Below are 27,860 nucleotides of genomic sequence, written 5' to 3' on the forward strand. Positions count from 1 at the left end.
GGGTAACATTCTGCAATGTAGTAAAGTCAATGAATCCATTACCTACCATCCTTGGGTTTAATCCAATGGTTTAACAACAGGCTGGAAGGGTTTGGGGTCAAACATATCTACAATTCAGCAATTACATTGCCAATTTGTTCCCAGATTGGGTTTGCAAAGCCACAGCTGTCCTTCACTCTGCTCCTGATCCATTCAGAGAGGTAGACACTCTCCCAGTCCCAAATCAAATCCCTGCTATCATTGTTCAGAAGAGATATGGAATCAGAGATACTGCACCACTGGTTTCTCTCCTCATCACTGCTCAGAATAATTATACATGTTTTACATTTTAGTAGACACTCTTATCCAGAAGAATTTACAGGAGCAATTAGGGTTAAGTGCCTTGTTCAAGTGCATATCAACAGATTTTTCACTAAGTTGGCTCAGGGATTCAAACCAGCGACCTTTCAGTTACTAGCCTAATGCTCTTAACCACTACGCTACCTGCAGCCCTATCCAATCCATATCCATTACAACACAATAAACAGTGTAGGCTACAATCAATTATTGCAATCTGTGGTTGACTCTACATAATCCAAATACATAATAAGTAATAATAAGTCCCAACCGACACCTAAAGTTATTTACACCAGAGACATCATTATTCAAATAAATTGAAAGAGAGATAATAAAACGCTTTCGTTATTATCAACTGCCGTTGTTGAAGATCATGGCTATGTAAAGTCATTCGATTGATGATTTCCTGACACTCTTTTGAAATAAATTATAGAGAAGGTCAAGCTAGGAGGATAAATAATAAATAGGTCTGGGTATAACGTATCTTCAATATTTTAGGACGTTTCGGTGAACGTGGTCCAGGAGTAGTGGCTTGAAATATCAATCAACCCACACCAAAATTGAGGTCCGCCCCACCTCAGTCGTCAACTGTCAGTCAGTCATATAACGTCGGTGTTTCTGCAGGTGCTAGACTCGGTGGTGCATTGGTATAATAAGAGTCTAAAATAAATATTTAAAGGTAAGGAAATGATGTTATTCTCCGTTAACATTATATCATCATACCTGGTGTAGAGTGACTTGTGTTAAGGATTTCATGTGGAAATAGCTGACAAAATAGAATAAAGGACATTCATTTGACATAATATTCTTGCTTTAGAGAGAAATGTAATTGCAGTAGCATAGAAATATAATATTCCATATGGGTTGCATACAATTATGCCGTAATGCATGACACTTCAACCTAGAAAAATAAAAGCATCCGTAGGACAAGACGACCCGTCGAAATTCCTAAAATAGCCCAGCGGTTACAGTAGCATGTCTGGTTCTCGATATTGTATCTGTATCCTTAATTTGTAGTGCGAGAGAATTCTTACATCAAGGAAACAATGTATAATTTACGTGAATTGATGTCAAACATGCCATATGGAAAATCCAATGCGCTGTAGATAGGTAGGACACGGGTCGCTCTGTGCTCAGAAAGGGAACGAACCATGCAGGAACGAACATGGTCGTCTTTGATCGCATTACAGTGTTCTTTCTGTAGGCTATTTAACTCCTTGATGTCTTCATATAACCACGGCTTTGACAGCACAAAACCTATAGAGAGAATCATAATGCTGTGTGTGTGAATGAGACCACATCAGCAAGCAGCGGTGGGGGCCTCTTTGTCAGTTACCTTTTGAATGTTATCTCAGGACAGACAGCTCACTCACCCAAGTCACCGTTGTTGAGCTTTCGGATAATGATGATGTAATGTACATTTTTTTTCTAAATGTTATATGAATTGTCAACATAGGACTGTAGGCTATGTTAAATTTGACAGAACTGATAAATACTTATTTAAAACAGGCTACTTGAGCATTTTGCATGTTAGATTGGGACCATTTGAAATAATCCTAAATTGAATGCCAGAAGGTAGATATACTACACTATATGATAAGAAAACTGTGAGCATTTAGGCTACTAGGCCTACTATATAGATTGTATGACAGATATGATGTGGCTGGCCTATTCAATGTTTCAGGAGGGCTATATTATTGAAAATATGATTTATTGAGTCACATGGCAATATTATATACAGGCATGTCTAAATTGGTGTGAGCATTTACCTTAAATATACTTTAAATAGATTATACTCCAATGTTATTGCTGGACTCTCTGGGAAAGGCATCCCAGAAAAAGTCTTAAGGAATCTTCAATGTTTAATGTTTTAATAGTGGCCGCAATTGCCTGTCCTACAATATCCATTAGATTACACTGCATCCATTTTTGTTTCCTCCCATCCCATGAAAAGAAAAACAACTCCCAGCTCCACTCTCTTAATTGCAGGCTTACATTGTGATTCTGGCAGGTTCATAATATCTTCTGCTCCAAAAAGAGGGAGCGTATGCTATATTTAGCTCATTTTCTTCTTAGAAAAGGGGAAATGTGATTGGATGGGGGAAAATGCCATCTTAGATAATCATCTATCAGGATGTTCTGGTACCCTGGTTTGTGTCACTATGAATTATCATGGGATTTGATTCAGTCCAATTCAGTCCACTGTCAATTTAAAGTTTATTTCCCTCTTATGGTTAGTTTTCCAATACCCAAGTAATGAAGCATCACTTTTTGTTACGTTAATTCAACACATCCTTGAAGCAGAATGCAGGGAGTTGGCTTGGAAATGTCTGCTGTGTGTGTCTGTTTTTTAGTTTGAGCAATATGTTGACTGTAGAGCAGTGGTTCCCAATCTTTTCCGTCCGGAGGACCACCATTCGCATTATCTTGGTGATTAAATGTAGAACAATTTGCAGACCACCTGCAAATTAGGAGGATAGCTACAGTGTGTTACCAATTAGATCAACCAAGCAACTCTTTATAGCTCTCGTGAAATTGGGTCACCTGGGGTATGATATAGGTTTGGAAAATAAATGTTTAATGTCGCTTAAGCACAATGGCTTCTTTTTCAGGCTGCCTAGCTGGGAAAATCAATTAAAGTATCTCACTTCAATAGATTAAGTGTTTTTAGTAGACGGGTTATAAAAGTATTATGGACATTCTAAAGTCCTAACATTTAAGTTGATTATTTATTGCCTCACATTACATAGGCCTCATATCAGAACCACGTTTTTTATATAAACACTACATGACCAGAAGTATGTGTACACCTACTCGTCGAACATCTCATTCCAAAATCATGGCCATTAATATGCTGCTATAACAGCCTCCACTCTTTTGGGACGGCTTTCCACTAGATGTTGGAACATTGCTGCGGACACTCGCTTCCATTCAGCCACAAGAGCATTATTGAGGTCGGGCACTGATGTAGGGCAATTAAGCTTAGCTCGCAGTAGGCGTTCCAATCCATCACAAAGGTGTTCGATGGGGTTGATGTCAGGGCTCTGTGCAGGCTAGTCAAGTTCTTACACACGATCTCGACAAGCTATTTCTGTATGGACCTTGCTTTGTGCACAGGGGCATTGTCATGCTGAAACAGGAAAGGGCCTTCCCCAAACTATTGCCACAAAGTTGGAAGCACAGAATCGTCTAGAATGTCATTGTATGCTGTAGCATTAAGATTTCCCTTCACTGTAACTAAGGGGCCTAGTTTGAACCATGAAAAACAGCCCCAGACCATTGTTCCTCCTCCACCAAACTTTACAGTTGGCACTATGCATTCGGGCAGGTAGCGTTTTCCTGGCACCTACCAGACCCAGATTTGTCCATAGGACTGCCAGATGGTGAAGTGTGATTCATCACTCCAGAGAACCCGTTTCCACTAATCCAGAGTCCAATGGTGGCGAGTTTTACACCACTCCAGCCGACGCTTGGCATTGCGCATGGTGATCTTAGGCGTGTGTGCGGCTGTTCAGCCATGGGAACCCATTTCCTTTGCTTCCAGAGGCAGTGTGGAACTCGGTGGTGAGTGTTGCAACCGAGGATAGATGATTTTTACACGCTAGGTGCTTTATTTTAATGTAAGAAAATAAGTGCTAACAGCCTGTACTTAACTTGACTAACTCACGGAAGTTATTCCCTTATAGTTACCCTGGAATAATGCCCATGTAATGTATAGCGCTGCCCAATTTTCTTTCACAAAAATGTTGTTTTGTTTAATTTGGGCCAGATTAAGCTGAGAGTAATGAATAAAATTACATGGACAAGGAGGACCTGATCATAGATCAGCACACCTACTCTTAGACGCTATATGAATACAGGCCCAGGTCTGACTCTCAGGTTTTCTGGGATCATCCTGAAATAAAACGGGATTAACGAGCTGCCACCGGGAACCTATCCAAAAGACTAATCAATAGTGTTTGACTCATAGTGCACCGACACAGTCTAGGCCCGGCTGACATTACACAACTGTTTTTCTATTTTTTATAATCTGTTTATTATTTTCCAATACGAAAAGACAGAGACAAACATTAACATTCATTGTAGTGTTTAATGGAATACCAAATTTAGAGGACAAAAAACAACTTAACTCGCATATACAAAAATGAACAAATATAATATGGTACATATTATAAGAAGACAGGGTATAGTCATTACAAGCAATGTAGTTCAAACTAAAATAAATATTGAGTGGAGTACAGCACAGAGTAGCCACAGAGCATCATCCCAGTTGTACACATCTGTTGTTATGTTGTCAATCTCTTTAGGCTGATAAGACAAGTGACACAAGTTGATGCCACAGATACTCCTCTTCCCGCCGGACACGGGTCGCTCTGTGTTCTCAAAGACAAGGGAACAAACCATGCAGGAACAAACATCATGGTCTTTGGTCGGACAGCTACTCCTCTTCCTGTCCTCAGTTGGTAGAGGTTGAAAAGTATATGGTTAATGGTGTTGGTTGGAGTTATTTTGAATCTGCATCTCTCATCTAACATACAGTACAGTACGATCATCATGATGAATGTCGTCTTTTTGTGTCCAAGTTGTGTGATTAGTTCTCCTGGCCAGCCAGACTTGTGTCCTTAGAAAGGCATAGGGAGTCTAGGGAACATTAAGTCCTGGCATGACATTGCAAGAAGCATATTTCAGTCAATAGTTGATTAGAAAGCATTTGTTAATTACATTTAGGCTAATTGCTCAATGTCTTGAAAGGGAGGCTTCAATAACGATGATTGGGTTTACACACCTCCAATAAGGCCTTTGTAAGATTGAGAAATGATGGCCTACTGGTAGGTCTAGGCCTATCATCCTGTCATTCAAATCATGTTTCTCAGAAATAAAAGTAAAAACCACATGGCTTGAATGTTGGGACACTAGTGTTCAGTCTACAAGTCCAAATGCAAGCTTGTTTCACTCATAACCAAAGTGTTCAAAGCTAAAAGTGTTCTTTGAGACAAACAGTATTTGTATATAAAGTAACACTGGACTTCAAGTAAGGCAGAGGCACACAGCCATCTATCATCAGAGAAGTTTAGAGAAATCTTAGTCATCACGACTAGAAGCAGGTAGCCTAAGAGCGTTGGGCCAGTAACCGAAAGGTTGCTGGTCCTAATCCCTAAACCGACTAGGTGAAAAATCTGTCGATATGCCCTTGAGCAAGGCACTTAACCTTAATTTCAACCAGAACCTGTCAGGGATTACATTTAAACCAGAACCTGTCAGGGATTACACTTAAACCAGAACCTGTCATGGATTACACTTGAACCAGAACCTGTCATGGATTACACTTAAACCAGAACCTGTCAGGGATTACATTTAAACCAGAACCTGTCAGGGATTACACTTAAACCAGAACCTGTCATGGATTACACTTGAACCAGAACCTGTCAGGGATTACATTTAAACCAGAACCTGTCAGGGATTACACTAAAACCAGAACCTGTCATGGATTACACTTGAACCAGAACCTGTCAGGGATTACATTTAAACCAGAACCTGTCAGGGATTACACTAAAACCAGAACCTGTCATGGATTACATTTAAACCAGAACCTGTCAGGGATTACATTTAAACCAGAACCTGTCAGGGATTACACTAAAACCAGAACCTGTCATGGATTACACTTGAACCAGAACCTGTCAGGGATTACATTTAAACCAGAACCTGTCAGGGATTACATTTAAACCAGAACCTGTCAGGGATTACACTTAAACCAGAACCTGTCAGGGATTACATTTAAACCAGAACCTGTCAGGTTCCGGCCATTTGTGATGTATTATACTGAAGGTTGGATTGTCCATTTTGTCAGTTTATTTATCAATACTTATTTAGAATGTATTTTGTGTTGCAGTATTGATCAGGTTGCATATAAATTCCTGGCATGCTTTTGCTATTGACCTTATTTGTGCTTCCTTCCTTTTTCATTACAAGAGTCCTGTGTTGAAAAGCTGAATTTGTTTTCCATGAGACCCTTGTTGAATATGAACAGTGCCTCAGTAGATCTTCAAAACAAGAGTATTATTGCCTTTTTGTTTTAATGACATTATTGGGACAGGTGCACTAAGGTTAAAAATGTGCAGTGTGCTCGCCCTGATACAGCGAAACAGGGAATAAGAATGTGCAGGACGTTCTTCTTGTCCTTTGCCTGTTTCCCTGTAACTTGTATCAAATTCCACGCATGGCAAGTATGATGAATGCCAAGTCCTTATTAGGTACTTAGATCCAAATCGAGTACTATTACCAGCAGCTCAGGGTTCTTGTGTAAAAAAATAGAATCATGACTCAAGAAAAATAACATGTTCCATAATTAAAGAGAGCATCCCTGTGTTTTCTGTAAACCGATCTGTCGGAGCACCTATTATACTGGGCATGTCTTGTTTACACGTTATCTCAGGGAGTTTTAGTGTTCCAATGCAGCAGCCAAGTAGAGATAGCAGTTCAAATATAGAGAGAGCCTCGACTCCTGACGGGCTGCCCTAAAGATTAAAAGTGACCCCGCCAAAAGTTATTACAGAGTAACCTTCTGCTCAGATATGACCAATCACAGTCCCACTACTGTTCTACCACAGGGGAAGATGTCCTGAGAGGACGAGTGACCTGTCAGTCAATCCGTCTGCACAGTCACATTCATTTGAAGTCATTTTTGTTGCATGTGGCACAGGCTTCTCTATCTTTCTAGAATGCACTGTTGAGAGCTGACTAAATTATAGACAATGGTTCACATCTTTTGAGAGACAGAATGATTGGTATGGAAAACCAGCAACCCATCATTAAATAGGTGTTGTAAGTATCAGGGAGTTCTGAATGTTCCACTGTGTAAAAAGCTTTGATTCCTGTCAGGTGCCAGAGAATCGTCAGTGGACTATTTCCTCGCCAAGGAATATCTTGTTGTCACATTGAACCGATGCTGGCACAAACTGTATAGGGCCATAAGCAAACAAGAAAATGCTCACCCAGAGGCGGCGCTCCTAGTGGCCAGTGACTTTAATGCAGGAAAACTGAAATCTGTTTCTACCAGTACATCACCTGTGCAACTAGAGGGGTAAAAACTCTAGATCACCTTCACTCCACACACAAAGACTCATACAAAGCTCTCCCTCGCCCTCCATTTGGCAAATCTGACCATAACTCTATCCTCCTGATTCCTGCTTACAAGAAAAAACAGGAAGTACCAGTGACGGGCTCAATACGGAAGTGGTCCGATAAAGCGGAATGACGCTACAGGGCTGTTTTGCTAGCACAGACTGGAATATGTTCCGGTATTCATCCGATGGCATTGAGGAGTTTACGACATCAGTCACTGGCTTCATTAATAAATGTATCAACGACATTGTCCCCACATTGACCTACGTACGTACATGTCCCAACCAGAAGCCATGGATTATAGACAACATCTGCACTGAGCTAAAGGCTAGCGCTGCCGCTTTCAAGGAGCGGGACGCTAATCCGGACGCTTATAAGAAATTCCACTACGCCCTCCGACAAACCATCTAACAGGCAAAGCTTAAATACAGGAACAAGATGGGATTCTACTACACCAGCTCTGACGCACCTCGGATGTGGCAGAGCCTGCAAACTATCACAGATTCCAAAGAGAAACCCAGCTACGAGCTGTTCAGTGACGTGAGCCAACCAGACGAGCTAAATACCTTGTATGCACGCATCGAGGCTAGCTACACTGAACTATGTATGAGAGCACCAGCTTTTCTGGATGACTGTGTGACTACGCTCTCCGCAGCCAATGTGAGTAAGACCTTTAAACAGGTTAACATTCATAAGGCCGCAGGGCCAAACGGATTACCAGGACGCGCACTCCGAGCATGCGCTGACCATCTGGCAAGTGTCTTCACTGACATTTTCAATGTCTCCCTGACCCAGTCTGTAATACCTATATGTTTCAAGCAGACGACCATAGTCCCTGTGCCCAAGAACACCAAGGTAACCTGTCTAAATTAATATCGCCCCGCAGCACTCACATCTGTAGCCATGAAATGCTTTGAAAGGCTGTTCATGGCTCACATCAACACCATCATCCCAGACACCCTGGATCCATTCCAATTCGCATACCACCCCAACAGATCCACAGATGATGCAATCTCTATTCCACACCACATTTCCCTTTACCACCAAGACAAAAGGAACACCTACGTTAGAGTGCTGTTCATTGACTACAGCTCAGCGTTCAACACCATTGTGCCCTGCAAACTCATCACTAAGCTAAGTGCCCTCCAAACTCATCACTAAGCTAAGGACCCTGGGATTAAACACCTCCCTCTGCAACTGGATCCTGGACTTCCTGACGCTCCGCACCCAGGTGGAAAGGGTAGGCAACAACACATCCGTCACGCTGACCCTCAACATGTGGGCGCCTCAGGGGTGCGTGCTTAGTCCCCTCCTGTACTCCCTGTTCACCCACAACTGCGTGGCTGCGCACGACTCCAACACCATCATTAAGTTTGTAGACAACATGACCTACCACCGACAATGATGAGACAGCCTATGGGGAGGTGGTCAGAGACTTGGCAGTGTGCTGCTAGGACAACAACCTCTCCCTCAACTTCAGCAAGACAAAGGAGCTGATCGTAGACTACAGGAAAAGGAGGGCTGAGCACGCCGCCATCCATATCGACGGGGCTGTTGTGGAGCAGGTCGAGAGGTTGAAGTTCCTCTGTGTCCACATCACTAAGGAACTATCATGGTCCACACACATCAACACGAGGGCACGACAACACCTCTTTCCCCTCAGTTGGCTGAAAAGATTCAACATGGGCCCTCAGAACCTCAAAAAGTTATACAGCTGCACTATTGAGAGCATCTTGACTGGCTACATCATCGCTTGGTATGGCAACTGCATGGCGTCCGACCTCAAGGCGCTACAGAGGATTTTGCGTACTGGCCGGTACATCACTGGGGCCTAGCTCCCTGCCATCCAGGACCTCTATACCAGGCAGTATCAGAGGAAAGTTCTAAAAATTGTCAAAGACTCCAGCCACCCAAGTCATAGACTGTTCTCTCTGCTACCGCACAGCAAGCAGTACTGATGCACAAAGTCTAGAACAAACAAAACCCTGAACAGCTTCTACCCCCAAGCTATAATACTGCTAAATAGTTTGTTAAATAGTTAACTGATAGCTACCCGGAATTGCTGCATTGAGCCTTTTTGCACTAACTCTTTTGACTAATCACATACGCTGCTGTTACTGTTTATTATCTCTCCCTTTTGCTGAGTCCCTTTATCCCTACCTATATGTACATATCTACTAGAGGTTGCCCGATTATGATTTTTCAACGCCGATACCGATTATTGGAGGACCAAAAACCCCGATACCGATTAATCGGCTGGTTTTTTTATTTTTATTTGTAATAATGACAATTACAACAATACTGAATGAACACTTATTTTAACTTAATATAATACATCAATAAAATCAATTTAACCTCAAATAAATAATGAAACATGTTCAATTTGGTTTAAATAATGCAAAAACAAAGTGTTAGAGAAGAAAGTAAAAGTGCAATATGTGCCATGTAAGAAAGCTAACGTTTAAGTTCCTTGCTCAGAACATGAAAACATATGAAAGCTGGTGGTTTCTTTTAACATGAGTCTTCAATATTCCCAGGTAAGATGTTTTAGGTTGTAGTTATTATAGGAATTATAGGGCTATTTCTCTCTATACAATTTGTATTTCATATACCTTTGACTATTGGATGTTCTTATAGGCACTTTAGTATTGCCAGTGTAACAGTATAGCTTCCGTCCCTCTCCTCGCTCCTACCTGGGCTCGAACCAGGAACACATCGACAACAGCCACCCTCGAAGCAGCGTTACCCATGCAGAGCAAGGGGAACAACTACTCCAAGTCTCAGAGCGAGTGACGTTTGAAACGCTATTAGCGCGCACCCACCTAACTAGCTAGCCATTTCACATCGCTTACACCAGCCTAATCTTGGGAGTTGATAGGCTTGAAGTCATAAACAACGCAATGCTTGAAGCACAGCGAAGAGCTGTTGGCAAAATGCACGAAAGTGCTGTTTGAATGAATGCTTACGAGCCTGCTGCTGCCTACCACCGCTCAGTCAGACTGCTCTATCAAATCATAGACTTTATTATAACATAATAACACACAGAAATAGGAGCCTTTGGTCATTAATATGGTCGAATCCGGAAACTATCATCTCGAAAACAAAACGTTTTTCCTTTCAGTGAAATACGGAACCGTTCCGTATTTTATCTAACGGGTGGCATCCCTAAGTCTAAATATTCCTGTTACATTGCACAACCTTCAATGTTATGTCATAATTACATAAAATTCTGGCAAATTATTTCGCAACGAGCCAGGCAGCCCAAACTGTTGCATATACCCTGACTCTGCGTGCAATGAACGCAAGAGAAATGGCACAATTTCGCCTGGTTAATATTGCCTGCTAACCTGGATTTCTTTTAGCTAAATATGCAGGTTTAAAAATATATACTTCTGTGAATTGATTTTAAGAAAGGCATTGATGTTTATGGTTAGGTACAGTCGTGCAACGATTGTGCTTTTTTCGCAAATGCGCTTTTGTTAAATCATCCCCCGTTTGGCGAAGTCGGCTGTCTTTGTTAGGAAGAAATAGTCTTCACAGTTCGCAACGAGCCAGGCGGCCCAAACTGCTGCATATACCCTGACTCTGTTGCAAGAGAAGTGACACATTTTCCCTAGTTGAAATAAATTCATGTTAGCAGGCAATATTAACTAAATATGCAGGATTAAAAATATATACTTGTGTATTGATTTTAAGAAAGGCATTGATGTTTATGGTTGGAGCAACGTGTACCTAAGCGATTATATGCAACGCAGGACAGGGTAGATAAACTAGTAATATCATCAACCATGTGTAGTTAACTAGTGATTATGATTGATTGATTGTTTTTTATAAGATAAGTTTAATGCTAGCTAGCAACTTACCTTGGCTTCTTACTGCATTCGCGTAACAGGCAGGCTCCTCGTGGAGTGCAATGTAAAGGAGGTGGTTAGAGCGTTGGACTACCGTAAGGTTGCAAGATTGAATCCCCGAGCTGACAAGGTAAAAATCTGTCGTTCTGCCCCTGAACAAGGCAGTTAAACCCACCGTTCCTAAGCCGTCATTGAAAATAAGAATGTGTTCTTAACTGACTTGCCTAGTTAAATAAAGGTCTAAAAATATATATATATATATATTTTTTTAATCGGCCAAATCGGCATCCAAAAATACCGATTTCCGATTGTTATGAAAACTTGAAATCGGCCCTAATTAATCGTCCATTCCGATTAATCGGTCGACCTCTAATATCTACCTCAATTACCTCATACGCCTGTACATCGGCTCGGTACTGGTATGCTGTGTATATAGCCAAGTTATCGTTACTCATTGTGTATTTATTCCTTGTGTTATTATTAGACCATTTATTTTCTCTCTGCATTGTTGGGAAGGCCCCGTAAGTAAGTTAGTTAGTCTACACCTGTTGTTTACGAAGCATGTGACAAATAACATTTGATTTGATGGGAACTGATGAAATGGTTCTTGATGCAATACAGTCTTCTTGTGCCTTTGGTTTATCGATGATCCAGAGTTTAGTTTCTCATCGATTAATACCACTCCTTCTTGGTGAACACTGATGAATTGCACTTGGTGATGGATGAGGTTGCTACCTTTTTTGTACTAGTTGTCAGTGGTGTAAAGTACTTAAGTAAAAATACTTTAAAGTACTACATAAGTCGTTTTTTGGGGTATCTGGACATTAATTTACTATTTATATTTTTGACAACTTTTACTTCACTACATTCCTAAAGAAAATGACGTCTTTTTTTACTCCATACGTATTCTCTGACACCCAAAAGTACTCGTTACATTTTGAATGCTTAGCAGGACAGTAAAATTGTTAAACTCACGCACCAATCAAGAGATCATCCCTGGTCATCCCTACTGCCTCTGATCAGGCAGACTCACGAAACACAAATGCTTAGTTTGTAAAGTGTTGGTGTGTGCCCAGTAAAAAAAAATGTGCCGTCTGGTTTGCTTAATATAAGGAATTTTAAATGATTTATACATTTACTTTACTTTAAGAATATTTTAATAATTACATTTACTTTTGATACTTAAGTATATTTAAAACCAAATACTTTTAGACTTTTACTCAAGTAGTATTTTACTTCACTTTTACTTGAGTCTTTTTTTATTAATATACCTTTACTTTTACTGAAGTACGACGATTAGGTACTTCTCCCACTAAATGCTAGTTGTGTTTGGCAAGGGCTTAAGCAGGCCTTGATGGTGCTAAATCAATTGGGTGGATATTTGGCATTCTGTATCATTTCATCTGTACTTCTAACATGGCCTTCACTGCTTATCCTAGGTTTTAACTTTTGAAGTAGGCCTTTTTGATGTGTCAGCGGCCATTTATAGAAACCAAAGGATGGTGGCACCTTAATTGTGGAGAACAGGCTTGTGGTAATGACTGGAGCGGAATCAGTGGAATGGTATCAAATACAAACACATGGTTTCCAAGTGTATGATGCCATTCCATTTGCTCCGTTCTGACCATTATTATGAGCCATTTTCCCCTCAGCAGCCTCCACTGATAGAAACACAATGTAATAATAGTACTGCTCTGTGATCCCCCAAGAATCAATATCGGAACTGTTTCCATGATATTTCCAATTACAAGGGATAATTTCAGTCATTTGACAAACTCTCTCTACTTTTTCAGATGGCTTCAGCTACAGCTACCTATGGACAGAAGGAGTCCTCAGACCAGAACTTTGACTACATGTTCAAGATCCTCATCATTGGAAACAGCAGCGTGGGCAAGACCAGCTTTCTGTTCCGCTACGCTGACGACTCCTTCACGCCGGCCTTCGTCAGCACGGTGGGTATCGATTTCAAGGTGAAGACGATCTACAGGAACGACAAGAGGATCAAGCTACAGATCTGGGTGAGATTTGGAGATGGCTCCTTTCATATGGTTGATATGTCCGTGTAACAAGACCCCTGCCAAAAACGACACTTTTGGTAACCATTACCAAAACCATGGTAAGGCTCACCTGGTAATTATACCCCTAGGTCAGGGATGGGCAACTCCATTCCTTGAGGGCCTGTTTAGTGTAACACTTTTGCCCCAGCCCCAGCTAACACACCTGACTCCAATAGTCAACTAATCATGATCTTCAGTTTAGAACGCAATTAGTTTAATCAGCTGTGTATCTCTAGGGATGGGGAAAAAGTGTGACACCACTCCGGCCACCGAGGACTGGAGTTGCCCATCACTGCTCTAGGTGTAATAAAAGGCATAGTTCCAGTTCCACAGAGCTTGAATATCGTACATTCCGAGAGGCATGAGGATGAAATACATCATTGCTATGATCTCTTACTCTACCTTGGACAAAATATTAAGAACACCTGCTCTTTCCATGACACAGACTGACCAGGTGAAAGCTATGTTCCCTTATTAATGTCACGTGTTAAATCCAATGAGTGTGTCAAGAACTGCAATGCTGCTGGCTTTTTCACGCTCAACAGTTTCCCGTGTGTATTAAGAATGGTCCGCCACCCAAAGGACATCCAGCCAACTTGACACAAATGTGGGAAGCATTGGAGTCAACATAGGCCAGCATTCCAACATGGGCCAGCATCCCTGTGAAATGCTGGCCTACTCAATATTGGGAAAATGTTCCTAATGTTGTGGGCATTCAGTGTATGTGTTGGAGTACATCATTGTGGGCATGTACAGTACAGTAGAGTTTGCATTTACGCCAACATGAACAGTCTCTACTGTACATCAAACAGTGCTATTGTCACGATTTCATCCGAAGTCGGGTCCTCTCCTTGTTCGGGCTGCGCGCGGCGGTCGGCGTCGCCGGTCTTCTAGCCATCATCGAACCACTTTTAATTTTTCATGTGTTTTGTCTTGTTTTTCCTCACACCTGGTTTCAATTCCCTCAATTACTTGTTGTGTATTTAACCCTCTGTTCCCCCCCATGTCTTTGTGTGGGATTGTTTATTTGTAGTGCTTGTGCACGTTCCCCGTGAGTGCACGACGGGTTATTCTTTGTGCCCATTTATCTTGTTTGTTCTGGATGCCGTTGGTTTTGCTTAATAAATCTCCTGTTATTACCCAGTTCTGCTCTCCTGCGCCTGACTTCTCTGCCGCCAATTACGCACCCCGCTACAGAATCCCACACCCAAACATACGGAGTCAGCAGGAGCAGGTGCCCCTGGAATAGGGGTGGAGGAGCGCGTCCGGGAGAATGCGGCGATGCTCCACCATCTTGGCGCCGCCATGGACCGCGTTGTCCAAACTATGGACCGCTGGGAGAGACAGGGAGTTCCTCCAGCGCCTCCACCAGCACAACCAGGGTCTCCACTACTCGCCCCCCTGCACCCGGTCCCAGTGGGATTCGTCTCGCCCTTCCTCAGGAGTATGACGGGACGGCTGCACGCTGCCAGGGTTTCCTGTTGCAGCTCGACTTCTACCTGGCAACCGTCCACCTGGCTCCTTCAGGTCGTGAGAAGGTGTCCGCCCTCGTCTCGTGCCTCTCTGGGAAAGCCATGGAGTGGGCTAACGCCGTGTGGGGAGCAGGAGATGCGGCGCTGGACCATTTTGAGGCTTTTTTAGACCATCCACCCGAGGGTAGAGCAGCGGGTGAACGTCTCTCCATCTGAGGCAGGGGACGAGGAGTGCCCAGGAGTTTGCCATGGATTTTCGAACCCTGGCCGCAGGCGCAGGATGGAACGATAGGGCCCTGATCGACCACTATCGCTGCAGTTTGTGTGAGGACGTCCATCGGGAGTTGGCCTACAGGGACACCACCCTCACCTTCGACCAGCTGGTGGACCTGTCCATTCGGCTGGATAACCTGCTGGCCACCCGCGGACATCCAGATCGGGTTCTGTCGGTTCCATCCCCCAGCACCGCCGCTCCGGTGCCCATGGAGCTGGGAAGTGCACCATCTGGGAGACTGGAGGAGTTTCCGGCTCGTGCACCATCTGTGGCCGCAGAGGTCACACTGCCGGTCGGTGCCGGGTTGGTTCCTCTTGGGATCGAGGCAGCAGGCAGGGCTCTCTGGCGTCATCCCAGGTGAGCCGGCACCCTTCTCACCCAGAGCCCTCTGTTGCACACATATTTTTGTATGTTTCTTTTCCTGAGTTTTCCCCGCATTCCCAGCATAAGGCTGGGAATGCGGCTGGGAATTTTATAGACAGATCGTTCGCCCTTAGTTTAGGGATCCCCATTGTTCCCGTGGCTGTGCCCTTCCCCGTTCACGCCTTAGACAGTCGACCATTAGGGTCAGGGTTGATTAGGGAGTCCACCGCTCCTCTGGATATGGTGATGCAGGGGGGTCACAAGGAGAGAATCAGTCTCTTCCTCATTGACTCTCCTGTGTTTCCCGTGGTGCTAGGTATACCCTGGTTAGCTTGTCATGACCCCACTGTTTATTGGCAACGGAGGGCTCTCACGGGGTGGTCGCGAGAATGCTCGGGGAGGTGTTTAGGGGTTTCCGTTGGTGCTAGTACGGTGGAAAGTCCAGACCAGGTCTCCACCGTGCGCATTCCCCCTGAATATGCCGATTTGGCTCTCGCCTTCTCCAAAAAGAAGGCGACTCAATTACCACCCCATCGACGGGGCCATTGTGCGATAAATCTCCTGGTAGACGCTGCACTTCCCAGGAGTCACGTGTATCCCCTCTAACAGGCGGAGACGGCAGCTATGGAAACATATGTCTCCGAATCCATGCGTCAGGGGTACATTCGGTTCTCCACTTCACCCGCCTCCTCGAGTTTCTTTTTTGTGAAGAAGGAGGGAGGTCTGTGCCCGTGTATTGACTACCAAGGCCTAAATCAGATCACGGTGAGGTACAGTTACCCGCTACCTCTTATCGCCACGGCGATTGAGTCAATGCACGGGGCGCGCTTCTTCACCAAACTAGATCACAGGAGTGCTTACAACCTGGTGCGTATCCAGGAGGGAGACGAGTGGAAGACGGCGTTCAGTACGACCTCAGGGCATTATGAGTACCTCGTCATGCCGTACGGGTTGAGGAATGCTCCATCACTCTTCCAAGCCTTTGTAAACGAGATTTTCAGGGACCTGCACGGGCAGGGTGTAGTCGTGTATATTGATGACATTCTGATATACTCCGCTACACGCGCCGAGCATGTGTCCCTGGTGCGCAGGGTGCTTGGTTGACAGTTGTAGCATGGCCTGTAAGTCAAGGCTGAGAAATGCCTGTTCTTCCAGCAGTCTGTCTCCTTCCTAGGGTACCGCATTTCCACCTCGGGGGTGGAGATGGAGAGTGACCGCATTTCAGCCGTGCGTAATTGGCCGACTCCCACCACGGTAAAGGAAGTGCAGCGGTTCCTAGCATTTGCCAATTACTACCGGAGGTTTATCCGGGGTTTTGGTCAGGTAGCAGCTCCCAATACCTCGCTGCTGAAGGGGGCCCCGGTACGTTTGCAGTGGTCGGCTGAGGCGGACAGGGCTTTTGGTCACCTGAGGGCTCTGTTTACCTTGGCTCCCGTGCTGGCCCATCCAGATCCCTCTTTGGCGTTCATAGTGGAGGTGGAAGGGTCCAAGGCTGGGATATGAGCCGTGCTATCTCAGCGCTCGGGCACGCCACCGAAGCTTCTTCTCGAAGAAGCTCAGCCTGGCGGAGCAAAACTATGACGTGGGGGACCGGGAGCTGTTGGCTGTCGTCAAGGCTCTGAAGGTGTGGAGACATTGGCTTGAGGGGGCTAAACACCCTTTTCTCATCTGGACTGACCACTGCAATCTGGAGTACATCCGGGCAGCGAGGAGACTGAACCCTCGCCAGGCAAGGTGGGCCATGTTTTTCACCCGTTTAGTTTTTTCCCTTTCCTACAGACCAGGTTCCCAAAATGTGAAGGCAGACGCACTGTCCAGACTGTATGACACAGAGGAGCGGCCCATGGATCCCACTCCCATACTCCCGGGCCTCCTGCCTGGTGGCGCCGGTATTGTGGGAGCTGGACGCGGACATAGAGCAGGCGTTACGTGCAGAGCCCGCTCCCCTCCAGTGTCCCGCTGGGCGTCTGTACGTTCCGTCTGCTGTCCGTGACCGGTTGTTCTATTGGGCCCACACGTCACCCTCCTTTGGTCATCCTGGGATCGACTGGACGGTGCGCTGTTTGGTTGGGAAGTACTGGTGGCCTAACTTGGTCAAGGACGTGAGGGTTTATGTTTCCTCCTGCTTGGTGTGCACCCAGTGTAAGGCTCCTAGGCACCTGCCCAGAGGGAAGCTACACCCCTTACCCGTTCCACAGTGGCCTTGGTCGCACCTGTCAGTGGATTTTCTTACCAACCTCCCCCCTCACAGGGAAACACCACGATCTTGGTCGTTGTGGATCGGTTCTCTAAGTCCTGCCGTCTCCTCCCTCTGCCCGGTCTCCCTATGGCCCTACAGACTGCGGAGGCCTTGTTTACGCACATCTTCCGGCACTACGGGGTACCTGAGGATATAGTGTCTGATCAAGGTCCCCAGTTCACTTCGAGGGTCTGGAAGGCGTTCATGGAACGTCTGGGGGTCTCGATCAGCCTTACCTCTGGGTTTCATACCGAGAGTAATGGGCAGGTGGAGAGAGTGAACCAGGATGTGGGCAGGTTTCTGCGGTCGTATTGCCAGGATCGGCCGGGGGAGCGGGCAGCGTTTGTGCCCTGGGCCGAGATGGCACAGAACTCACTCTGCCACTCCTCCACTTAACCTCTCCCCCTTCCAGTGCGTACTGGGGTACCAGCCGGTTCTGGCGCCTTGGCATCAGAGTCAGACCGAGACTCCTGCGGTGGACAACTGGTTCAAGCGCGCGGAGGAGACATGGGACACCGCCCATGTTCACCTCCAGCGGGCCATGCTGCGCCAGAAAGCCAGTGCAGACCGTCACCGCATTAAGGCCCCGGTGTTCGCACCAGGGGACCGGGTCTGGTTCTTGACTCGGAACCTGCCCCTCCGCCTGCCCTGCCGGAAGCTGGGTCAGCCTATAGAGTACGGCTGACCTAAAACATAAAAACATTAGTTTCACTCAATATACTGTGCATATTTAACCTAATGTACATATTTACACGTGTATTCCAATTCATTATGCATGCTAGAAATAAACAGAGCAGAAATGTGACTATTTTAACAGATAATGTGTAGCCTAAACCTAACATACAGCCTAACCAGCCGAGTATTGTCATCTGTAATGGGGATGGAGGCTGATGTTGCGCCACAGCTCAGAGAGCTGTAGTATTGGGTATCAGGGAGGCCTAATTCATTCCATGAGCATTCATTAGAGCTTAGGTCGTAACTCAATCTGCCCCTTCTGACGCGCCAACCAAGGAGGGGAATAGAAATTTGGCAAGTCACAGCGGAAATGCGAAAGGGTCTCTAAAAGCTACTGATGTGCAATCATCATCAATTGGCAGCAAAAGTAGTCTGCCGCTAGACTGTTTGATATCACCGGGGGGTTTTAATGTTCTGTCGTTATCGGTGTGCAAGATGATCGGTGTGCATGTTAATTTAACTGTGGTGTTCATTGTAATGCAACCTGTGTATGTGTGCGCGTGCTTGCATGCGTGTGTGTGTGTGTGCGCGTGTCATGTTTCTAGGATACGGCAGGGCAGGAGAGGTACAGGACTATCACCACCGCTTACTACCGCGGAGCCATGGGCTTCATCCTCATGTATGACATCACCAATGAGGAGTCCTTCAACGCTGTGCAGGACTGGTAAGTGATTGCGTAGGAATGTGGTCATGTGACCATATGGCAAATTAATAGTAGGCTACAACAGTGGTGGACAAAAATAGATCAGTATTCCTTGATACAGTACAGGCCTGACTGTAGGAGGTCCAATTGGTTTGTCAACCTTTTCTTCAGAAAGACCAATGGAGTGATAACAGTTTGTTGACCTTTTCTAAATAAAAACAAGTGAACTTGAGCCACATAGATATTTCTAGTTAGTTTAAGATTCATGATTGTAACAGGGACCCTGTTGACACCAAGCGGCATTTTCCACTCCTAATCACTATCCCCAATCCTATGCAAAAACACTATTACTCACAATAACCCAAAATGAACGTATCGCAAGCTGCAGTATTCCAAACTAATTTTGGATAACCCTTGAAAGGTGAGTCAGTGCAGTGAAAATGTCACCCAAGTTATCTATGGCTCTACAGTGGACCATATCTCTGTTTCTGTGTGGTTGCTGAAAACAAAAGAAGACTGCATACTGGATCTATGCTCTTAATAGTAGTTTATTAAAAACAATGTTGAGACCCTGAGGTCTTCATCGGGTCTCTTTGACCCTCACGCACCTGCTCAAGACCACTGGATGTGTGTGTGTGTGTGTGTGTGTGTGTGTGTGTGTGTGTGTGTGTGTGTGTGTGTGCGTGCGTGCGTGCGTGCGTGCGTGCGTGCGTGTGTTCTTATAGTGAACCATTTTGTATGGCTGCCACAGGTCAACCCAGATTAAGACGTACTCTTGGGACAACGCGCAGGTCCTGCTGGTGGGAAACAAGTGTGACATGGAGGACGAGAGGGTGGTGGCAGCAGACCGTGGTAGGCAGCTCTCTGAACACTTGGGTGAGTTTACATCACACAACACCAACTCACAGGTCTCACCACAACTACATTAGCTATGTATGGATATTACATGAGGTACATTCAATGATACTGGTGATGTTAATGCTGCTACTTATCTGATGATCTGATTATATCGTCTGAGTTGTCAGCTAAACAATAACATGTATAATTTGGTTGCAATCGCTTAGTAGAAGTTGCTTTTATCCAGAGTGCATGCCGGAACAGCGGCATAAGCAAACAAAATAAATAATTGTGGCTAATTGTCTGTTGAACACAGATCTCACCGCTGACACCAAATGTCATACAGGGATGACACAATGGCAATACCAACTTAGCTTTTTTAGCTTATTCCCAGACATTAGCTTTAGAAGCCAATGGGCAAGATTACATAAGACATGAGGCTACCTTGACAAACTACCTCCACCACATTATGATCCAAATTCTGACACCATGTTACAGGGTTCCAGTTCTTTGAGGCCAGTGCCAAGGACAACATCAATGTGAAGCAGACCTTCGAGCGGTTGGTGGACATCATCTGCGAAAAGATGTCTGAGAGCTTGGACGCCGCCGACCCGGCCATCACAGGGGCCAAACAAGGGCCCCAGCTCACCGAGCAGCCCGCAGCCCCCCAACAGGACTGTGCATGCTAAAGCTTAACGACCCCCCCCCCATCAGTCCATCCTCAGGTCCCCTCACCCTCACAACCCCCACTCACCCTTCTCCCCCGAATGAACCTATCACTCCATATGGGTGAAGTTCACTCTGTTTTTCCCATGATCCTCTTGTGCCCTCTGCACCCTTTACTCTGGTTGTCACTAGTTACCACAGACACAAAGTCATAATTATGGCTAAACCCCACTTATTTCTACAATGTAAATTCTTCAAATCTGATTTATTTTTAACCTAACCTTAACCACACTGCTAACCCTATGCTTAACCCAAACCTGAAATGAAGACCCCAAAACAATTTTTTTAAAATCATACATCTTATTAGCCAATTTTGTCTTTGTGGCTGTGGTAACTAAATCAGATCAAATTTTATTTGTCACATGCGCCGAAAACGGGTGTATACCTTATAGTAAATGCTTACTTACGAGCCCTTAACCAACAATGCAGTAAAAAAAATACCTAAAAAGAAAATAAATAAAAGTAACAAATAATTAAAGAGCAGCAGTAAAATAACAATAGCGAGGCTATATACAGGGAGTACCGGTACAGAGTCAATGTTCGGGGGCACCGGTTAGTCGAGGTAATTGAGGTAATATGTACATGTAGGTAGAGTTATTAAAGTGAATATGAATAGATAATAACAGGGAGTAGCAGCAGCGTAAAGGGGCGGGGCAATGCAAATAGTCTGGATAGCCATTTGAGAAAATGTTCTGGGGTATTATGGCTTTGGGGTAGAAGCTGTTTAGAAGCCTCTTGGACCTAGACTTGACACTCCAGTACCGCTTGCTCTGCGGTAGCAGAGAGAACAGTCTATGACTAGGGTGGCTGGAGTCTTTGACAATTTTTAGGGCCTGCCTCTGACACCGCCTGGTATAGAGGTCCTGGATGGCAGGAAGCTTGGCCCCAGTGATGTACAGGGCCATACGCACTACCCTCTGTAGTGCCTTGCGGTCGCAGAATGAGCAGTTGCCATACCAGGCAGTGATGCAATCAGTCAGGATGCTCTCGATGGTGCAGCTGTAGAACCTTTTGAGGATCTGAGGACCCATGCCAAATCTTTTCAGTCTCCTGAGGGGAATAGTTTTTGTCGTGCCCTGTTCACGACTGTCTTGGTATGCTTGGACCATGTTAGTTTGTTGGTGATGTGGACACCAAGGAACTTGAAGCTCTCAACCTGCTCCACTACAGCCCCTGAGAATGGGGGCGTGCTCAGTCCTCCTTTTCCTGTAGTCCACAATCATCTCCTTTGTCTTGATCACGTTGAGAGAGAGGTTGTTGTCCTGGCACCACACGGCCAAGTCTCTGACCTCCTCCCTATAGGCTGTCTCGTCGTTGTCGGTGATCAGGCCTATCATTGTTGTGTCATCGGAAAACTTAATGATGGTGTTGGAGTCGTGCATGGCCGTGCAGTCATGAGTGAAAAGGGAGTACAGGAGGGGATTGAGCACGCACCCCTGAGAGGCTCCCGTGTTGAGGATCAGCGTGGCAGATGTGTTGTTACCTACCCTTACCACCTGGGGGCGGCCAATCAGGAAGTCCAGGATCCAGTTGCAGAGCGAGGTGTCTAGTCCCAGGGCCCTTAGCTTAGTGATGAGCTTTGAGAGCACTGAGCTGTAGTCAATGAATAGCATTCTTACATAGGTGTTCCTTTTGTCTAGGTGGGAAAGGGCAGTGTGGAGTGCAATAGAGATTGCATCATCTGTGGATCTGTTAGGGTGGTATGCAAATTGGAGTGGGTCTAGAGTTTCTGGGATAATGGTGTTGATGTGAGCCATGACCAGCCTTTCAAAGCACTTCATGGCTACAGACGTGAGCGCTACGTGTCGGTAGTCAGGTTACCTTAGTGTTCTTGGGCACAGGGACTATGGTGGTCTGCTTGAAACATATTGGTATTACAGACTCGCACAGGAAGAGGTTGAAAATGTCAGTGAAGAAACTTGCCAGTCGGTCAGTACACGTCTTGGTAATCCGCCTGGCCCTGCGGCCTTGTGAATGTTGACCTGTTTAAATGTCTTACTCACATCGGCTGCGGAGAGCGTGATCACACAGTCGTCCGGAACAGCTGATGCTCTCATGCATGTTTCAGTGTTACTTGCCTTGAAGCGAGCATAGAAGTTATTTAGCTCGTCTGGTAGGCTCATGTTACTGGGCAGCTCTTGGCTGTGCTTCCCTTTGTAGTCTGTAATAGTTTGCAAGCCCTGCCACATTCGATGAGCGTCGGAGCCGGTGTAGTACAATTCGATCTTAGTCCTGTATTGACGCTTTGCCTGTTTGATGGTTCGTCGGAGGGCATAGAGGGATTTCTTATAAGCTTCCCGCTCCTTGAAAGCGGCAGCTCTAACCTTTAGCTCAGTGCGGATGTTGCCTGTAATCCATGGCTTCTGGTTGGGGTATGTACGCACAGTCACTGTGGGGACGATGTCATCGATTCACTTATTGATGAAGCCAGTGACTGATGTGGTGTACTCCTCAATCCCGGAACATATTCCAGTCTGTGCTAGCAAAACAGTCCTGTAGCTTAGAATCTGCTTCATCTGACCACTTTTTTATTGGCTGAGTCACTAGTGCTTCCTGCTTTAATTTTTGCTTGTAAGCAGGAGTCAGGAGGATAGAATTATGGTCAGATTTGCCAAATGGAGGGCGAGGGAGAGCTTTGTACGCATCTCTGTGTGTGGAGTAAAGGTGGTCTAGAGTTTTTTTCCCCTCTGGTTGCACATTTAACATGCTGGTAGAAATTTGGTCAAACGGATTTAAGTTTCACTGCGTTAAAATCCCTAGCCACTAGCAGCGCCGCCTCTGGATGAGCGTTTTCCTGTTTGCTTATGGCGGTATACAGCTCATTGACTGCGGTCTTAGTGCCAGCATCTGTCTGTGGTGGTATGTAGACAGCTATGAAAAATTCAGATGAAAACTCTCTAGGTAGATAGTGTGGTCTACAGCTTATCATGAGATACTCTACCTCAGGCGAGCAAAACCTTAAGACTTTCTTAGATATTGTGCACCAGCTGTTGTTTACAAATATAATAGATCGCCACCCCTTGTCTTACCAGAGGCTGCTGTTCTATCCTGCCGATACAGTGTAAAACCCGCCAGCTGTATGATATTTATGTCGTCATTCAGCCACGACTCGGTGAAACATAAGATATTACAATTTTTAATGTCCCATTGGTAGTTTAATCTTGCACGTAGGTCATCGATTTTATTTTCCAATGATTGCATGTTGGCCAATAGAACGGATGGCAGTGACAACTAGTGACAACTCTTTACTCTTCTCCTGACTGTGGTCATGATGGAGTTCTCTATCCAGAGTCTGTCCCAAATCCTTATCATTGTTTCCCTTTTTTCTCTCAGATTAATGCTTTTCTGATATCAGCCTTTGTTGGGGACTGATGGGAATGCCATATTAAACTATGTGTTGTCATAAAAAGGTCAATCATTTGGAAAAAATTGTGTTGATATTGAAGCCTAGTACATATATACTGGTCTTGTCCCTCCTCTCTGTGTGACATATAAGTAAACATATTTAATTTACATCAGTCATAGTTTTTTTGTTGTTGTGTGTATTTATTAGAATCCCCCAATAGCTGCTGCTGAGGCAGAAGCTACTCTTCCTGGCTCCAAAAAGGAAACAACATAGACGTTTTAACACCATTCCTTATTCCAGTCTCGAATTTTTGTCCAATCAGCCTTTATTTTTGTATACTGGAACCTCTTTCTTTTTTAAAGCTTTTCGTACATAAAAAAAACCTGTAAGGGAATAACGAACAAATTATAGATGAGTTAAAAAAACACAGAGACACCTCTTTATTTATTTTTGTTTTAAATGTTTATGTAAATAATGTGCAGTATATGATATCTATGGAATACATTTCAAAAAATGTATTTTTCTTTTAGTATAAAGAAAATATCTATGAAGATGTATCAAAAATGAGAGATCAATGTTGTATATTTTCTCTGGATCCATTTATTTATTGTTTAATTAATTTCATTGTCACCACCCTTTAGCCATTTAGACAGAACTTTTCAGTTCCTACTAGCCCCTCAGATACGTACAAATACACTCACTAATAGCAGTTAAGATGAATGCTAGTTTGCATGGAAAAAGGCTGAAGCCACAAAAGCAGAGCATACTATAGCTGCAGTGTGTCAGCATCGCTCACCGTTTACATCCGTTTCAATTATCTTGTTTAAAATGTTTGTGAGAAATAATGAATTGCAGTGTGCATGTTACATCAGAGGCAATACTTGCCTCCATATGACTTGAAATAGGCTAAATGAGACTGCACAAGTGAGATAAGATTAAAAAGAGAAATCATACTATCACACATACTGTACAATAACGTAGGTTTTAAAAAAAGCTATTTACTAAACTGTTTCATTTAGGCACAAAAATATGAATTACCCTTTGCCTCGTCTTTGAATTGGTTATTCAGTCCAAGGTCTCATTCCAGGCACGTTTCCATCTAAATGACAGAATATATTACTAATTGTATGTGATCGAAACCACTATCTCCCTTAAGCCTTTCATTATATTTATGAGTCGACTTTCCTATGTTGTTGACCAATGATTGTTTCAATGGCCTTTACTAGAGAACGGATGAGTGCGAAACAGTCATACAGGTAGATCTGTCTTTCAGTCCTCCTCAATAGATGAAAAGGTCAAATTTATACTTCACTGAGTCCCACCAAAGTTTTGATGTGGGACGATAATGATAATTGTGTAACACTAATAATAGAATAATACTACTGCAGTAACAATTACAATAACAACAGTATCGGATCATCGTGAACTTGAGTACCTTGCAATTCAGCATACATTTTCAACATAATTTTCTATACCACATGGCTGTGAGTTCTCAGTAGTATCCAGAGATCCCCCTCTGTAAACTGTCCTCCTCCTTTCCGATGCGGTCTTCCTTTCTATGAAACAAACTGTAAATACATTTTAGTTATATATGTTTAATGTGTGGATTGCATTGTATTGACTCCAGGCTTGCAAAACAAAAAGGGAAAAAAAGCTGTAACTTTCTTTATTACAAAGCAATACAATACAAATAGCAATTCCGTACTTGATGATTAATATATGTATTATTTTTAAAGGTTTAGTACCTCAGGTTCATTTGGAAAGTGTCGGGTCAGTTTGTCCTCACTGCTATTTTTAGGTAGTGTAGAACTGAATTAGTGGATTTATTGCGTTTGTGGTGAGAAATGTTGTATCAGAGATGGCACCAAAGTTACAAAAAAACAACCACTACAAACATTTGACTTGAGTGTAAATTTTGAAAAGTACTATAAGAGTATTTTTGAGCTGATGTTTTTATTCTTTGCTTAGAAGGCAACCTTGTGTTTCCAAACCGACCTATAAGGTTTGCGCTGTCATGAAGGTATTGAAATTTTGGAAAAAGACCCAAAGTGTTGCTTTTTTTGGAATTTATTTAATCGTTTTATTTTTGTTCTTTTTTTATTATGCATCCACCAAACACTGTTCTGCAAAGTACTGTTGACTTGGCTTACATTGATTTTTACTTTGTTTTTCAATTGTGAGAATACAACAACTATTATGCAGTAGTTTGTGTACTATAACAAAAAGGGAATATGGTGTCAAAATGTTAAATTGTGAACATTACCAAATCTACTGAACATGTGGAATTCAATGACAAAAATACAAGTTTGTGCTGTTACAATATTGAAGTGTTCTTTATTTCATGACTACTGTAATGTAGTGTGCATCTCATATACAAACACAGAAGACACACACAGCAGTTGCACCATCTCATTTGGCTCTTAACATTGCTTCCAGGAGCCTGCCACTCGCTGCAACATCACATCTTTTATAGCCCCTGTCTATAATGCTGCATTTGAAGCACGTTGGGACCATCTGCTATTCACTATCTCATAGGTGTCTGGCTCATAGGCACCTACGCTACCCTATACTATCTGTAGAGTGGTCTCTGATTCTGTGTTCATAGCAAGCTCGGACCTTCTGATAGCTACTATCTCATAAGTGTCTGGCTGTCTACACTATGGTGTCTACACCTGAGATTACCTTGTCATAAAATGATCCATGAAGCATCCAGGCTTGATTTAAATTGGGGGAAAAAACAACGATCTGTGCTACGACAACTTGGTCCTATGCAAACGCTTTTATACTGTACAAAGTAACTAAAAGTAGTCTTGTTTTTCATGTTTTGGACTTAATTATAATATGTAGACTTACCAAATAGCCTGATAAGGCAGCATAGCCAGCACTCAGTTGAACTTAAGACATCAGAGCAAACAATTGTGTTGATACAATTAATTGTGTTGAATTCCTATACTCAGAGTTCATGCAATCATATTATACCAGCAGAGGGCACAAGACACCATGATGATACAAATGTTACTGACTGACATCACAGTCAACAGACTTCCTGTGATGAATGGACAGATTTGTATCCAATATGTTGACGCTAAATGCTACAATTTCACGATGGGATGCATTCTCCGGACGGGATGCCAGGAATAAGAATACCAAAGCATGTTATCAAACGTTTTACACTACTGAGTCAGCAAAGACCCAATAATGTTGGCTAAAATGCCAACTTTTAAAATTCACATAAATTAGTGGAAAAGTGTGCCATGGGCATACAGAACCAGTCAAAAGTTTGGACACAGCTACTCATTGAAGGGTTTTTCTTTATTTTTACTATTTCTACATTGTAGAATAATAGTGAAGACATCAAAACTATGAAATAACATGTGGAATCATGTAGTAACCAAAAAAGTGTTAAACAAATCAAAATATATTTTTATATTTTAGATTCTTTAAAGTAGCCAACCTTTGCCTTGATGACAGCTTTGCACAATCTTTCCATTCTCTCAACCAGCTTCACCTGGAATGCTTTTCCAACACATATGCTAAGCACTTGTTGGCTGCTTTTCCTTCACTCTGCGGTCCAACTCAGCCCAGACCATCTCGATTGGGTTGAGATCAGGTGATTGTGGAGGCCAGGTCATCTGATGCAGCACTCCATCACTCTCCTTGTTCAAATAGCCCTTACACAGCCTGGAGGGTCATTGTCCTGTTGAAAAACAAATTATAGTCCCACTAAGCGCAAACCAGATGGGATGGCGTATCGCTATGAATGCTGTGGTAGTCATGCTGGTTAAGTGTGCCTTGAATTCAAAATAAATCAGTGTTACCAGCAAAACACCATAACACCTCGTCCTCCATGCTTCACGGT

The 27,860-nt window shown here is 43.9% G+C and overlaps 1 protein-coding gene across 1 annotated transcript; it reads left to right on the forward strand.

Annotated features, from left to right (window-relative positions):
- Positions 1-906: 906 nt before the first annotated feature.
- Positions 907-26,323, forward strand: rab3ab (RAB3A, member RAS oncogene family, b). The gene is made up of 5 exons (XM_014149357.3): positions 907-1,015; positions 13,103-13,327; positions 18,995-19,113; positions 19,844-19,968; positions 20,428-26,323. The coding sequence occupies exons 2-5, from the start codon at positions 13,103-13,105 to the stop codon at positions 20,616-20,618; spliced, it is 660 nt and encodes a 219-aa protein (XP_014004832.3). The 5' UTR covers positions 907-1,015; the 3' UTR covers positions 20,619-26,323.
- Positions 26,324-27,860: the final 1,537 nt, after the last annotated feature.

Source organism: Salmo salar, chromosome 16 (genome assembly GCF_965601325.2).
Source record: "Salmo salar chromosome 16, fSalSal1, whole genome shotgun sequence".
In the NCBI taxonomy this organism is placed as follows: Eukaryota; Metazoa; Chordata; class Actinopteri; order Salmoniformes; family Salmonidae; genus Salmo; species Salmo salar.

What these genes read in the sequence shown, in the direction of transcription:
- rab3ab (XM_014149357.3), top strand. Translation starts at nt 13,103, where the DNA reads ATGGCTTCAGCTACAGCTACCTATGGACAGAAGGAGTCCTCAGACCAG. An exon ending in GGATCAAGCTACAGATCTGG is followed by an intron (nt 13,328 to 18,994) that starts GTGAGATTTGGA and finishes TCATGTTTCTAG; the next exon opens with GATACGGCAGGGCAGGAGAG. An exon ending in TTCAACGCTGTGCAGGACTG is followed by an intron (nt 19,114 to 19,843) that starts GTAAGTGATTGC and finishes TGGCTGCCACAG; the next exon opens with GTCAACCCAGATTAAGACGT.